The sequence below is a fragment of the Macrobrachium nipponense genome, chromosome 21, assembly GCF_015104395.2.
Source record: "Macrobrachium nipponense isolate FS-2020 chromosome 21, ASM1510439v2, whole genome shotgun sequence".
NCBI lineage: Eukaryota > Metazoa > Arthropoda > Malacostraca > Decapoda > Palaemonidae > Macrobrachium > Macrobrachium nipponense.
The window spans coordinates 13,069,817-13,085,660 of record NC_087212.1 but is presented as its reverse complement, the minus strand read 5'-3'; the positions used below and the strand labels follow the sequence as shown (position 1 = coordinate 13,085,660).

At 35.8% G+C, this 15,844-nt stretch overlaps 1 protein-coding gene across 1 annotated transcript in view; it reads left to right on the top strand.

The window, feature by feature from the left end:
- Nucleotides 1–3,474: 3,474 nt before the first annotated feature.
- LOC135197802 (uncharacterized) overlaps nt 3,475–15,844 on the top strand; it is a 24,192-nt gene continuing 11,822 nt past the window's right edge. The window contains exon 1 of the mRNA XM_064224927.1: nt 3,475–3,703. Coding sequence (XP_064080997.1) covers nt 3,487–3,703 — 217 coding nt within the window. The 5' untranslated portion in view covers nt 3,475–3,486. The remainder of the gene's footprint in view (nt 3,704–15,844) is intronic.

Below are 15,844 nucleotides of genomic sequence, written 5' to 3'. Positions count from 1 at the left end.
TCTCTATTTCTCCCTGTGCCAATTCCTACCAATACTTCTCCTTACAACATTCACACAAGTGTTAAATAATGCATCCTCCATTTCCCGCTTCATACAAATTCCGCAGGGCATCGTCCAAGAAACAACAAACCGAAATAAAAAAAAAAAAAAAACCTGTAGTACATCTAATGCCGAAACAAACCGCCCCAAGGCGACCATGTGTACGCGATTACATGAACGTCTCTGTATCGCTTCCGCGATTCCATGGACGCCTTTTGTATCGACCACATTCAGAATTCCGGCCAAGATTCTCTCCTCCCTTGGGAGGTCCCGGGGTCTTTCTTCCCGGAATTTTTATTGTTTCGGTCTGACCTCTTACTATGCACTCCGTGAACCTATGCAACGAGGGAAAAAAGACCCCGAGACTGTGTTCATTTTCTCTTACTTTCTCCAGATTCTTTTCTAATTTCTCATTCTCGGACTTTCTTCGAAGGATGGTATTATGTTTAATAGATATGATATGATTCTCTTCGTTTGCATTTTCTGTTCGATTATTCTACTTACAACGTATTCTGTCTTTAGTTCGAAATGCTTAAAAACATTCAATTCACTCCTAAATAAGTTGAGTCATAAACATGAATTAATTTGATTCATTTTAATTGTTTAGATTTCTTATCTTTCTCATCAATAAATTTATAGAAATTCATGACCTTCCATATACTAAATGTATATTAATTCACAATAACACCAAATGAGCGGAAATATTCCGAATATTTCCAGCTAACACTTCACGCGATTTTATATTAAAAAAGTTAATCATTTTGCAGAATTGAGATCACTATAGACAAGGGGAATTAATAATAACCAGGAAGCCATACCGAAAATACAATGTCAGCAAAATATTTTTCCCTGCGACATTATCAACACATATTCCCCTCCCTTTTTTCGTAAACTTAAAATAAAGGTTTTCTGATGGCAATTCACCCCATTTTCCATCTTTCTCTGTCACCCTAATTCGCCCCCTCACACGAATCCCTCCCTGGGCCGTTTTTGCCCCTGTGGTTTTTATCCGATATCTCTTCGAAGATTACCTCCACATTCTTCTCCTTATCTCTCTGTCCCCGGTCTTTGTTTTCTCTTGTCGTCTTCTTCTACCCCTCCTTCAGAAACAATGCTTCCATCCTCTGCGTGGTTTAAACTATACTTTCTTTGCCTTCTTCTGAACTATCCCCTACGCCCACTGTCTAGTTAATCCTTTCATTATTTTTGTTCATGCTTCCCTTCCCTTCCTTGCCTCTCTCGTTCCAAGGCTACTGGAGTTTTCTTATTGGTATTTTCAAGGTCTTTTCATCTTGAAAATTCTTATCTGTTCGCTCAATTACATTGGTTCAGATTTCGAAACATCCACGGCAATTTTTTTAACCGATTTTATCATTGCACACAAAACTCTCTCTCTCTCTCTTCTCTCTCTCTCTCTCTCTCTCTCTCTCTAGCAAAAGTAAATGAGCTGGCTATGAGTAACACTACATTATTATGAATTATTACATTTTAAACTGTACCCGATATTTCTAGTCCATTTTTTTTTTTTCATTTTGATTGGTCAGTATCTTTCTACTTTCATTACAACTATTCTGTTTACTTCCACCCATAAAATTTTTCAAAACAGAACCCTCTTCTCTTGGGCCGTGTATCCTACTCTTTTCAGTAGGATATACCCCCAGCACACAAGCTCTTGAAGATCCTCCTCTAAGTACATCGGAGTCTTTTTTCTCTCAGTCCTCCGTTTCTCTCTTCTAATTCTCCTAGTTTCTATTCACCCTTATTCTCTCCTCGCCTTCATCTTCCCTCTAAAGGAGCGCGTGCAAGATAAGTCACATCATCTTGAGATAAGCACCGGAGCTTTAGATATACCAAAGACGGCTCTTAGATCCTTCAGGTTTGGCGTCAGATTTCATCAGAGCACGTCTCTCTCTCTCTCTCTCTCTCTCTCTCTCTCTCTCTCTCTCTCGCTGAAACACCCAGCAAATTCTTGAAAATTCTTTAAAAACTACAAGCATGGAAACATGATTATCGTTTGTTTGTATGGTGTTTTTACGTTGCATGGAACCAGAGGTTATTCAGCAACGGGACCAACGGCTTTACGTGACTTCCGAACCACGTCGAGAGTCAACTTCTATCACCAGAAATACACATCTCTCACCCCTCAATGGAATGCCCGAGAATCGAACTCGCTACCACCGAGGTAGCAGGCCAAGACCTTACCGATCACGCCACTGGGGCTCTAACATGATTATTCACTGCCATTGTAATTATAAAACAAAATATTCTACAGAAACACTGGTTTCCTCTGAGTATATTTTGAACGGAAGAGTTCCTGCTCTAAAAGGAACTGGTAGCCGACTGCAATTTTTAATGAATACGTGTAATTGCTAGCATGTATAAGACTAATTAATTATAATATAATGCTCCCTCAGATATTTTGCAAAGAACTAACTAATCCCGCGACTGAAAGCTGGAACACTTTTAGCGTCATAAAGCTTAAAATCCTAATTCAAACAGATATGAATGGAGGTAAGATGGACAAAGCAAAGTGACAAAACAAAGTTTAACATAATGGTCAAGATGCTGACAAAGGAATCGAAATTCTTTCCGTCCTTCCCAAATAAAATAGGGGACTTATCCCCCAAGACCCCAACCTGATTTTTCTTTAGGTTCGCTGAATATCCAAATCCAAATGCACTTGTCCGTGAGTATTGATGTTTATCAGTAGAAGTAGATTAAACGAAGGCACAACTAATCTTCACCAAAGATTAAACACGGTAAATTCATTATAGTATCATCGCCATTGATATAGTCTTCTCCTATTATAATATTATTAAATTTTGTGATGCTGTTACCGTTACCACCATTCTCATAATGCTGTCATGTTCATCATCATCATCATCATCTGGAATTCTCAATGTTGTCACCTTCATTATAATCATTATCCTTTATAATCTCATAATGTTGTCACCTTCAATATCAATATCATCATCATCATTATTTTCTGCAAATCTTATAATGTTGACACCTTCGCGATCAACATCAAGATCCTCGTTATCTTCTACAATCTCATAATGTTGCCACCTTCATTATATATCATCACTATCTTCTGCAGTCTCATAATGTCACCTTCATTATCCTTTATAATCTCATAATGATGTCACCTTCATTATCAATATCATCACCATCATTATCTTCTGCATATCTTATAATGCTGACACCTTCGCGATCAACATCAAAATCCTCGTTATCTTCTACAATCTCATAATGTTGCCACCTTCATTATATATATATCACTATCTTCTGCAGTCTCATAATGTCACCTTCATTATATATCATTATTATCTCCTGCAGTCTCATAATGTCACCTTCATTACCATCATCATCATCCAATGCAGACTCCAAAACACCCATTCTGACGACGTATGACTTCCTTATCTCCCCCACAGAGTGTGGCGATGTGTGATGTTGAGAAGGGCGGGCGGGATACTGGTGGTGGTGTGGGCGGTGGCGCTGGTTCTGGTGGTCTGCTTCGTCGGAGGCGCCCTGGCCGTCGGCGCCCATAATCCCTGTCCCATCAGCGAGTTCACCTGCGACAATCTCAGATGTGTCTCCAAGGACCGAGTATGCAACGGCAAGGACGATTGTGGCGACAAATCCGACGAGAAGCCAAACTGCACACGTAGGTCTCCCCGGGATAATAGTATTAATCTGTGTAATATATAATATATATATAATATATATATATAAATATAATAATATAATTATATTATATATTATATATTATATCTTTATTATATATGGTTTTGATACTCTAGATGCGGGTTCGAATCCTGCTGTGGTCGTCAGAATTCCTTAATACACTAACATTTGGATCTAAAGCTTTGTAGTGGCAAGCGTAGCCAAACAGTGCTTATATATATATATATATATATATATATATATATATATATATATATATATATATATAATATATATATAATCATATATAGATATATATAAATAATAAAAGGCTCTTTTCATATTCCTAAAATCATGAAAACAAACTTCCCGTCTGATGCGTGAACCAACCCTCTTCTGGTTTTATAAATATTATTTTGGACATTGTTCTGATTAGTATCACAGTGACACGACACATTCACAATCACACATCAGTGCAAAGGACTCTGAAATAAAAGTCAACTTAACTCGCTTTTTCTGTCCCTCACACTAATCCCTTCCACAATGTGGAATTCTCTGCCTCCTCCTGTGTTTCCCGAATCTCTTACCCCCCTTTTTTTTAAGGCTTAGTTTCCTCAAGGTGGACAAGTCATCAAAACATTCGTTTTTCAATCTGCGTGAGTATACCCGTCTCGGACTCCATATCTTGAGAGCCAACCCAGCGTCTGCGCACTCGACCAGCTATAAAAGAGTAGCTACTACAAAGCCTATTAACTCCCCATTTCATTAACTCCTTCCCCTCCCCAATTTTCCCCCATACCCTCCCATTCAATCCCTTCCCCCTGCCATCTTTTCCCTCGTCCAGCGCCAACAAAATTTGGGTAAATCCTTATTCATTTCTCAAGATTCCATCAAACCTCAGAGTTATCCCTTAAAATGGCATTGGGCAATGCTCACCGCAGCAATATTGCCCCTGCATTACCCGACGCTTCATTCCTTCCGGCGGGCGAAACTGGTTTCACGGCTCCCTGGCGGGTCCTAACTCCGGCCAGACGTGGGACGTATCTCGAGTTTTTATTGCTGGAAGCCTCGCACCTCATCTTTCTCATATCGGCTGTAAAGCAAAACTCATGAATATTGGAATATTCTAAGACTTCATAGACATCATTACTACCTACCTCTCGTCCCTCACTCTCCCTCCCTCCCTCTCTCTCTCTCTCTCTCTCCCTCCTCCGCCTTCCACCCCTTCCCCCCTTAGTCCCATCCTGCCCTTACCTACTCACTCCTTTAGCTCCTCCCCTATTCTCTCTCTCTCTCTCTCTCTCTCTCTCTCTCTCTCTCTCTCTCTCTCTGGAAATTTCAAATGCTTGCACGTCTATATGTTTCTTGTTTTTTTTTTTAATATTGCAAGTGCTTATTACACATTTACATTTTTATTAATAGAAGCAGAGAAATATAGTGCATTGACCTACACAAGTAAGTGTAAACTATGCAGCACATACACAATATATGTTATATATATATATATATATATATATATATATATATATATATACACACACACACACACACACATATATATATATATATATATATATATATATATATATATAGTTTAAAACATTAATCATAATAAAAATATTATAATAAAGATATATATTTATGTAATGATGTATAAATATATTAGTATATATATATATATATATATAGATATATATATATATATATATATATATATACTACTATATATTATACATCATTACATGAACATGTACCTATATTATGATATTTTTATTATGATTAATGTTTCAAACTACATGATCCTCCTTTCCATTCTCCACCACTCTATCAGTATTAAATACAACAGGAAGACGGAAGACTGAGAGAAGGGGCGAGAATTTGTGCAAAAGACAGGGAAGAGACGTGAAATGTCTGTGGAAATCAAGTTGAAATGAAGCTGTTGAGATGAACTGAGCGTCTAACAGATGTGGCATAAGAAGAAGGAAAAGATGAGAAATGTGGAAACATTTGGAAGTGATAAAAATGATAACGCTGCCATAGATAAAAGAAAAAAAGAAACTGAATAGTGTTCTGAGACGAGTCGGTCACGTGGGAAGAATGGTGGATATTGTTGGAGAAATTGGTATAATTGGAAATGATGGAAAGGAGGGGTGGGGGTGGGGGGAGATACAACGGTAATATCAGAATTGAAAAAAAAAGAAACTTAAAATCAAATAATCATGAAAACAAATGAAAGATTTGGGTGAATGTTGAAGACTGTACGGCGGGTAGGTAGACAAGCTGGTTATGAACTTTGTATATAGTAGGTGTCATAGAAGTTCTGTGCCCTTATATTGAACATCGATTTAGCAGATAAAGTATTTATGTGGCAGTGATCATAGCCTTTTTTTTTCTTTGACGCCACCTCCAGCTAGAGGAAGCGACCTAAGCAGTGAATTATTCACCACCTTGTTAATGAGCTGTTATTGGTCGCAGACAGGAAGCAGAGAAAGGGGAGAATGAAGGGTAAAAGTCCCCGACGCAGGGGGATCCGTGTTCCGTCAAACTACAGAGAAGCTGATACACGAATACATACATACACACACACACACACACACATTATATATATATATATATATATATATATATATATATATATATATATATATATATAATATTATATAGCCTACTTTTACCAGATATATATATATACTTGCCAAAAGAATTTAAATTTTCGATTTCTTCAACAGTTTTTAATACGTTTGTCATTGCACCCATACATACATATATAATTAAAATGGCGAAACAGGATCAGGTACTCTCCTCCTCTCTCTCTCTCTCTCTCTCTCTCTCTCTCTCTCTCTCTCTCTCTCTGTGAAAATTTACATCACGGTTTGCTACTCTGAAGATTTCAGGCAATTTAGTCGTCGCGAATTATCTGGATACGAGACTCATCTAAAAAATACACATATATCCAGTTGCATTGCTAATAAAGCTGTATCCTTTCTGTAGCAAATTTCTTTAAAATAGAACAAGGTATATTTATTTCCAAAATAAATTGAATTACTTTTTTATCACAACCATTTCCCGGTTGTTGTACATTTCAGTACAGTTACTATCATCAGTTTTCAGTATTATTATTATTGTTATTATTATGATTATTATTCTTAAAATACTGACTATCTTTCCCGTGTATACTATTGTTAAATAAATTGCACCGTTCTGTTCAGGAGAGTTGGTCGATGAAATACCGAAAACACGCCATAGGGTCCGACTAATTGCTCAATTAAAGTTGCAAGATGGAACTAAAGCCTTCATAAATAATAGATAAACAATGGTACGAGAAAACATGAAATAATAAAGACAATAATATACACAAAAACCATCCCTCTTCCAGAATGAATTTCTATATTGAACTGTTCATGCAAATAATAATAATAATAATAATAATAATAATAATAATAATAATAATAATAATAACAAAGCAATCCGGTTTGAAGCGAAAGCGGCCTTCTACACTGAACTGGGCAGACTCCCCTGGGAAGCACTAATTGTAAGGAGATTGAGACGAAGAAAAAAAATGGAGTGACCCAATTAAAATCCAATAATGATGCAAATGCGAGGTAGCGACTAAAAAAAAAATATTAGAATCTCTGCAGTCATTTTGTAAAATTACGTTGCCGTAAAATGTCTAATTAATCAATCAATTATCTGATAAAAGCGACAAAAACTGAATTATGAACATCAGCTGCCAATCAGCTCATCTGATTTGGGTTGGTGGAATACCGATTGGAAATTAAAGAGGAAAAATTGATATTCGGAACAATAAAATCATGACTACTCACGAGGACTTCAGTCCCCCTGTGTAATTATTATTTCACCCCGTCATTCCACATTTCATATAAATTCATTGACATTTAATATAAATTCATTACCGTGACTGAAAATCTCTAAAACCGAGACTTACCTATAACTGTACCCAAATATATTTAGGACAGATTACCTTCTATAAACAACGAAGTATCAAATGACACGGAAATAAAATACTGACAGACAAAGAATGCAATAAAATACTAACAAAGAAGGCAACAACAAATAACTTTATATGTCAACAACCTACATGAGAGAAATGTGGGAAAATATAAGTTGATTATTAGATAAAAAGCTGATAATCAGCCATTTTCCCTTTACATATTCCAGAAGTTCGACCGGTGAGCGCGTAACTTGATAAAATCACCGATCCAAGTATCAGAGGATAATGCAGAATGGAGTTGTTGTTTTTGGAACCCTTTGTGAATTAATATTCAAAGAAAGAAATAAATATATACATATATATATATATATATATATAGATATATATATATATATATATATATATATATATATATATATAAGAGGACAGATAGATTCATGCGCGTCTACATATCTGTTACCAGCTGCATAACCTTCCGATGAAACTGCAGACTTCTGCCTCATATTCTCGTCTTCCACTCTTCCTTCGTTTTGTTCGCCCACACTGCTTTCCCTACGGCCACTCTTATAGCTGAGGCAGTATTTACGGCGAGAGGATATTAATTATCTTAAGGATTCATTTAATATTCTAATTATATGAATGGTTACAGCCTGCCGTTATGAATTACGCCTAAACACTAATGACATCTGGCGGGGAGGTTCATCTTCCGGGAATTAATATTTGTTTCAGGCAGCCATGTGTTCGCGTTACAGCAAATCACTGAGCTCTCTCGTCTGCCCGTTCCCCGCGTCAGAAGCAGACGGGAGCTATTGTGATATAGTTTGAAAATAGTGGCATTAGGCCCATAATGGCCTCTTAAATACAGCACGAGATTAATGGACCCACTGTGCGAGGAACTTTAGGGTCCATGAAGAGACAATTTAATTTCGGATAAGATTTTACTCTAATTGTCCATTGAGATCATAAACTCCACTGTTATGATTTGGTTGATTAACGAAACGGCCCGACCCTTTCATCTCATTCAAGATCTTGAAGACTTGTTCGCTTGGGAACCAAATAATAAGGATATCTGATATGAAATATAGTTATTCGCTCGGTCAGTAGCCAGTTATAATATATATACATACATATATATATATATATATATATATATATATATATATATATATATATATATATTGATAAACATAGTAAAGCAAAAGAATCTTTTTCAGGACGTGAGTAAAGTCCTCATCATCAGTGAGATTAAAAAAAAAAAAAAAAAAAAAGTTAGGAAATATCAAATTAAGAACTGACTCGATAATAAATTTCTAAAATAAAAGTTGCAAAGTTTAAGAATGACCGTTATGTAACTTTTTGAAAGCTAAAAGCAGTTTTTTTGCTGACCTAAGTTAGTTATTGGATAATGCTTCAAGACTAGAGATTAATTAGTCATCGGTGCTTGGGTAACAATTTAAAATCATTACAAGAAAAAAAAAGTTTTAATTTCTTTTAGCGTTCTCGTATTCCCAACATAAGGATTTATTCTTGTTCTTCTGAGCAATCTTTTAATGGCTTCGATATATTTCGTGCCGAGTGGTTAAGGGTAAAGTCGACTTGACATTTTATGCCTGGGTCCGAATCTTAATATAGGAGACAGTTTCTTTATTTGGGTTCAAGGTCATAGTGGTGGGCGTATCCAAGAATATGGGGCGATGCAGAGACCAAGAGGTTATTGCGGCTGTTACATTACAGATGTATTTGACAAAAGGTGACCAGTAAGTTCCACCCATATATATATATATATATATATATATATATATATAATATATATATATATAGATGAGAGAGAGAGAGAGTAATAATATATATATATATATATCATATATATATATATATATATTATAATATATATATTACTTTCACAATTGTTGATAGACAAATCCCTACTTCACTGCCTTTTTTAAATAATACTACACAGGAATTCAACGAGACCTCTTCTATCACGATTTGTGAAGTTTCACTTTAGGATTATAAATAAAATAGTATGGCAGAGTACAGGATTCATGCCCACTTCCTAAAGAAATCCTAAACGTGGATGAACTTTGCCAAAGCCCCTACAAGTATGGTTCGAGTGGCACTGGGTCAACCCCGTGAGCTAAGGCAGAAAAGGGATAACAAAAGGAAGGGCAAGGCCTTCTCGAAGCAGCACCTTTAACGGGAGAAACCCTGACCGGTGGAAAAAATAATTTATTTCCGCATTAGGATTCTATAAGATAGAGCGTCATTGCTGGGAAAGCCAGCAAATGGAAAAAATGAAATAGAGAGGAAAAGGAACGAGTGAAGGTTAAGATTGTCTCCTTACCATTAAGTAAATGGTGCATTAAGTGATGTAGAAATAACTATTGATGAAGAATCAATTAATTACATAATTACGAAAGCGAATTAAAAGTGACCACTAGTGAAAATTTAAATTTCGCATTGAAAATCGAATCTTGAAAAAGCGTAATGAGTAAAGGTCTGCCCTGGTGCTTGGGGAACGTTAAAATATACATGGTTAGTTCTCGTATTGTTCTTATTTTTCTCAGCACTTTAACAACGAAGAACTTCGTCAATTTAGAAAAAGAAGCTGCGTACAAGATCCGTGGTGGTATAAGAAATTTTCAAAGCACCACCTACGTCACGCCAATGCCATTCCTCCAAATGGGACAAAAAAAAAATGCATTACAGTCCAGCAAAGGCGGCTGAGTAGAATGCTATCATTATTTTATATACCTCAGTTTGTATTATGGTAAACCTGTGTCACGAGATTTGCAGGTTTCGTCATTATTCGAATAATATTAAGGTTGCAAAATTAGAACACTGCACATACCTGGCCAGGTTACCCGAATTGCTTATTGAGCAAGGAATTCTCAAATTTTCCCCTCTTATCATCATTATAGCTATACTCTCTCTCCTCCTCCAGGTATTATACTCTGATCTCCCCACTCTCTTTGCAACTCGTATATTTCTGATCGGGCTCAGGAGCAGCAAAGCCCATTTCTCATTAGTGATGAATCAGAAATAGGGAGAGTATAGCGACGGTCTAGTCTATAATCCTATATACATCAAATATCAGGGATGGGATTCATTAATGTATAAGAGTGTATCTACGTTTGAAGATGCTTCTAGATCCCAAGTTACATCATACTACATGAGGAATATCTATACATTTCAAAATTATTCTAAATTAGAGCAAGAGAAAGTTGCTGTTGCTTTTGTTCGAGAGAGAGAGAGAGAGAGAGAGAGAGAGAGAGAGAGAGAGAGAGAGAGAGAGAGAGAGAGAGAGAGAGGTGGTTAGGGCATACCTAATGCATCGATCTGAAGCCCCAGCATCACAAAACGCACTTGGAACTGCTTAAAAACGGATGATATGCTGGAATAATGAGGCTGGAAGCAGCTTCGTAATATCATCAAGAATGATTTAATTTGATCACAGATCTGGATACTCGATATTCTGAAATCACATTGATTAAGGCAGAGAGAGAGATAAATATGAAAACTGTACTTCAATGTTATTCCCGGGTATAAGTACTTTTGTTTCTTCCTTAAGAACTGCGTATACTGATAATCAACGCATTTTCACATTATTCACTCAATAATCATTAGAGTGTAACATAACATATATTACTGTCACACGCATGCTTTAAATCCTGTATGAATACTGAGATGCGTGAAAAACCCACCGCTTCAAAAAACAAACACCAGTCTCATCAGCAGCACAATGACTCACTTGATGTACATGGCGTCCTCTCACCTGCATTTATTTTGTACTCTTCCGAAGTCAAGCTACCTTTCTGGCATTCATGTTTGTGAAAGAATTACACATAGGGCACGGGAATGAGAGCCTCCCCTCGACCATCTGGTAACTACCCATGCAGAACGAGGCCGCTATTGTTTCAATTCTCAGTAAACTACAACAGCAATAAAGTGATTGCTTTGGGCCTCAAATGAAAGAGGTAAACCCCTGTACTGGGGGCTGAGAGGTGAGGGAGGGGCATTTCCACCTTTTTTGGTCCACTTGGTTTTTTTTTCCGTGCAGGCAAGGATTATAAGTGTCTCAAGTCGTTAGAATATGTATACCGGCCATAACAGACATTCTAACTAACCATATATATATATATATATATATATATATATATATATATATATATATATATATATATATATATATATAGATATATATAGATATATATATCAATATCAATAATATATATATATATATATATATATATATATATATATATATATATATATACATATAAACCGTCAATTTCCATTTGGCGAGACTGCTAGCCCCAAGCCTTCTCCTTCTGGTTGCGACCCAGCATAGGTAATTCACTTCCAGACATAATTTACAGCTTTTGTTAAAGGAGGAGAAATGGACTTATCAAAAAATGAGACTAATTACTTTCACCTACATGACAATTTTATCACAAGAAGAATGGCTCTGGAATATGAGGCCTTTGGGATTCTAGAAAAGTATCTGGTGTGAGGTGGCAGGCACCTTACCTACATCGGCAACCCCTACAGTCGACTAACTAATTGTACATAAGCAAACTCCTTAGAAGAACAGAAGCACCACGGCGGCTTTTAAAGCGAAAAGCCTATAACGCTCCGTCCTCATGCGAGATTCGACCCACGAATGTAAAGGTACAGATACCTGTCTCTCTCTCTGTTTATATATATTATATAACATATAATTATATATATATCGATTACGAATATTTATAGATATAGATAAGATTATAACTATTATATAATCAATAACTATATATATTATATCATATATATATCTATATATATAGATATATATATATATATATATATATACAATATATTATATATCTATATCTATATCGATATATATATATATAGATTACTTAATAATATAGATATATATGTATATATATATACATACATATATATATATATATATAATATAATATATATATAATATATATATATATATATATATATATACACATATCATATATATATATATATATATATATATACATATATATACATATATACATATATATATATATATATATATATGTATGTATATATATAATATATATATATATATATATATATGTGTATATAATATATGTGTGATCACAGAGAGAGAGAGAGAGAGAGAGAGAGCAGAGAGAGAGACGAGAGAGAGAGAGAGAGAGAGAGAGAGAGAGAGAGAGAATGTATATAAAAGCTGTGCAATCCACTCTATGAAAAGAGAAATTAATCGAGCAAATTCAGCATTAAATTCTGGCATCCGATTAACACACAATAGGAACCCTGAACTGAAAAAGAAAATTTAAAAAGAAAATGAAAAAAAAAAGAGGGAATGAAAAAGAACCCTAGGAGATTAGCGGACGAAATAAAGCGACATAAAAGACGTGCGGGTGTGACGGGGACTTAAATGCATTTATTTTTGGCTTACATTTTTTTATTCTTATTTTTTTTTTTTTTTTCAAATCAATTCCGGGATTTTTGTAGGCGTCTCGACGGAAAATAAAAATGAAGGACGAACGACTGCGCATTTTCCTTTTAAAAATTTCTTTCCCTTTCGGGGTCTGGTCAATTTTCGTCTAATTTTAACTTGTTATAAAAAGATTACAAATTGTTCTTTATTCCTTGCTGCTATGTAATGGTTTTATTAAACAGAATATACTATTAAATTTCCTGTTATTAGGATACACAAAAGGAACAAGCTTAACTTACCATGCTACTTGTATTTAACTTTCTTTTCCCTTTCTTCATAAGCTTAATATGACAGCACCAAATATATGCCTCTGTTTTGTGCTTAACAGGAACAGAAAGACATCTGAAAAAAATAAGCGAATACTACAAATACGTAACATTTCATAAATGTATCTTGTTGTGGGAAAAGACAAAACCATAGGATACAAAAAAATAGCTAACATACATCAGAATAGATTTACATTTTACGAAAAAAAGAAGAAGGGCAGAACTAAAGCAAAAGCAATAAAAGGAAACAAAACATAAAACGAAACGCAATACGGATCCTCGCACCAGGCTTTTCGAAGTCATCACCTCCCTTTAGTCATCTGGCCGCACCTTTAATAGATTGCGCCACGGTCTCTATATAACTGTCTACCACCTTCGGTGAGTGAAGCGGATACCGTCGTAATAGTATAGGTAGGTCACCTTTAGCTATAGGTCCCCTTAATCTTCCACCCTTATTCCCTAAATCCCCAACCCCGAACAACCCCCCCAAAACCCGCCCACGACTACAGCGGGAGCCTGTGGCACTGACCCCCCCCCCCCCTCTCACCCCCCCCTTCTTTTCCCACCTTTCTCCCTCTCCACGACAGGTTCGTGTACAAGTAACCCCTGCTCATATCCACAACACAATCCCCTTCCCCTTCCCATCCCACCTACCACAACAACACCTCCCCACCCCCACGTCCTCCAGACTTCCTCCGTTTTGTATCGGCTGTGGTATTATGTCATCCTGTAGTGTCTGGGAGTTAATGGGTTCTAAACTTGGAACATTACCTCAGGTAGGTCAAAGTTTTCATTCAAAGGAAATCTGGAACAAAGTGCTTCTAAATACAGCACAAGTGTTCGTCATATGTCGGGGTACATTTTTGGAGGAGCTCTTCATCACCCCCGCAACTTTTTTCTTTCAGATATATACAACACAAACACTTGGTTAACTATTGGACTGTACATGTAAATTTTCGACGGCACTAACAATTATCAAATTTATCAAAACAACTTTTTTTCTGTTAAATGGATAACGCTTGTATTATTTCTATAATAAAAAATAGCATAATTTTTGCTCTAATTCTCATTAATGTGAGCACAACATTCAAATATTGCCCGACCAACTAAATTTCCCACGCTTTCATTTTGCTAAGGGAAATATTTAGCTTCTCCGTTTACAAAAAGATAAAAAAAAAGTCGTGGCTGATTTTATTTACCTCTAACTTTTTGGCAGCATTTAACATGAATTTCCCGAGCGTCCATATTTTCTGTCCGTTTACCGGGCGCGATATGAATTTTTCTTCAGCGACTAATAGAATAAAATAAAAAAAGTACACAGGTATTATTATAAAGATATACATTCACTTCACGGCAGTTGTTTCGTACAGATCCGCATACACTCATCAGCTACATGTTGACAAATATTACAAATACTGAGCCACTTATGTCTATTCTAAACACACACAGACACTCACACACGTTTCTAGGGTATTAAAGTCCTTTATTCTTATAACGAGAATCCTAAAACACTTCACGTCATCCATCAGTCTATAACTTTCATGGTCTCTTCAATTTCCTGTATGGCATAATTCCGTATTATAACTTCAATGGTGAAGAATGAGGTAGCCATTTAATCTATCACCAAGAAATAATTCACCCTCTGATTCCGCGTTGGCCGAGCCGAGATTCGAACTTGCTGACACTCATAAGATATGTGGTAATATGATTAACACAGATTAACACAGATTTACGAAATTCGCTATTCCTTACAGTAACTGACAGACGATATTGCTCAAGTGTTCTTTTCTTCTGTTAAGGAGGCTGGATAATCCCTCGTTACCATGGATGAAATCAGCTTAGCTTAAGTGACACTCAAAATATTTTGTATACTGTACATTTTCAATGCCTGTTCTTTTTTTAAGGTCATTCTACTGTAGACTAGGTTCTCTAAGTATTTATGTGTGTGATGTGTGTATGTATGTATGTGTGTGTATATATATATATATATATATATATATATATATATATATATATATATATATATATATATATATATACAGACCCCATACACACACGATATATATGTACATATATATATATATATAATATATATATATATATATATATAGTTATATATATATATATGTGTGTGTGTGTGTGTGTGTGTGTGTGTGTGTGTGTGTGTGTGTGTGTGTGTGTGTGTGTGTGTGTGTGTTTCTTCACCAAACTTCCAATAACTACCACAAAACCTGAAGCAACAGCATCAACTACCACACCGGACAAAGATTTCAGATAACAACTCGACAGATCGAGCACATCCACCTTAGCGCCATTGTGCTGGAAATCCAGCATCACGCCCATCAGTCTCGAAGACTCCGTCGCCTTTAACCACTCTTCTGTTCCTGATGAAGTCTTTTTCAGCGTGGGAGGGAAACA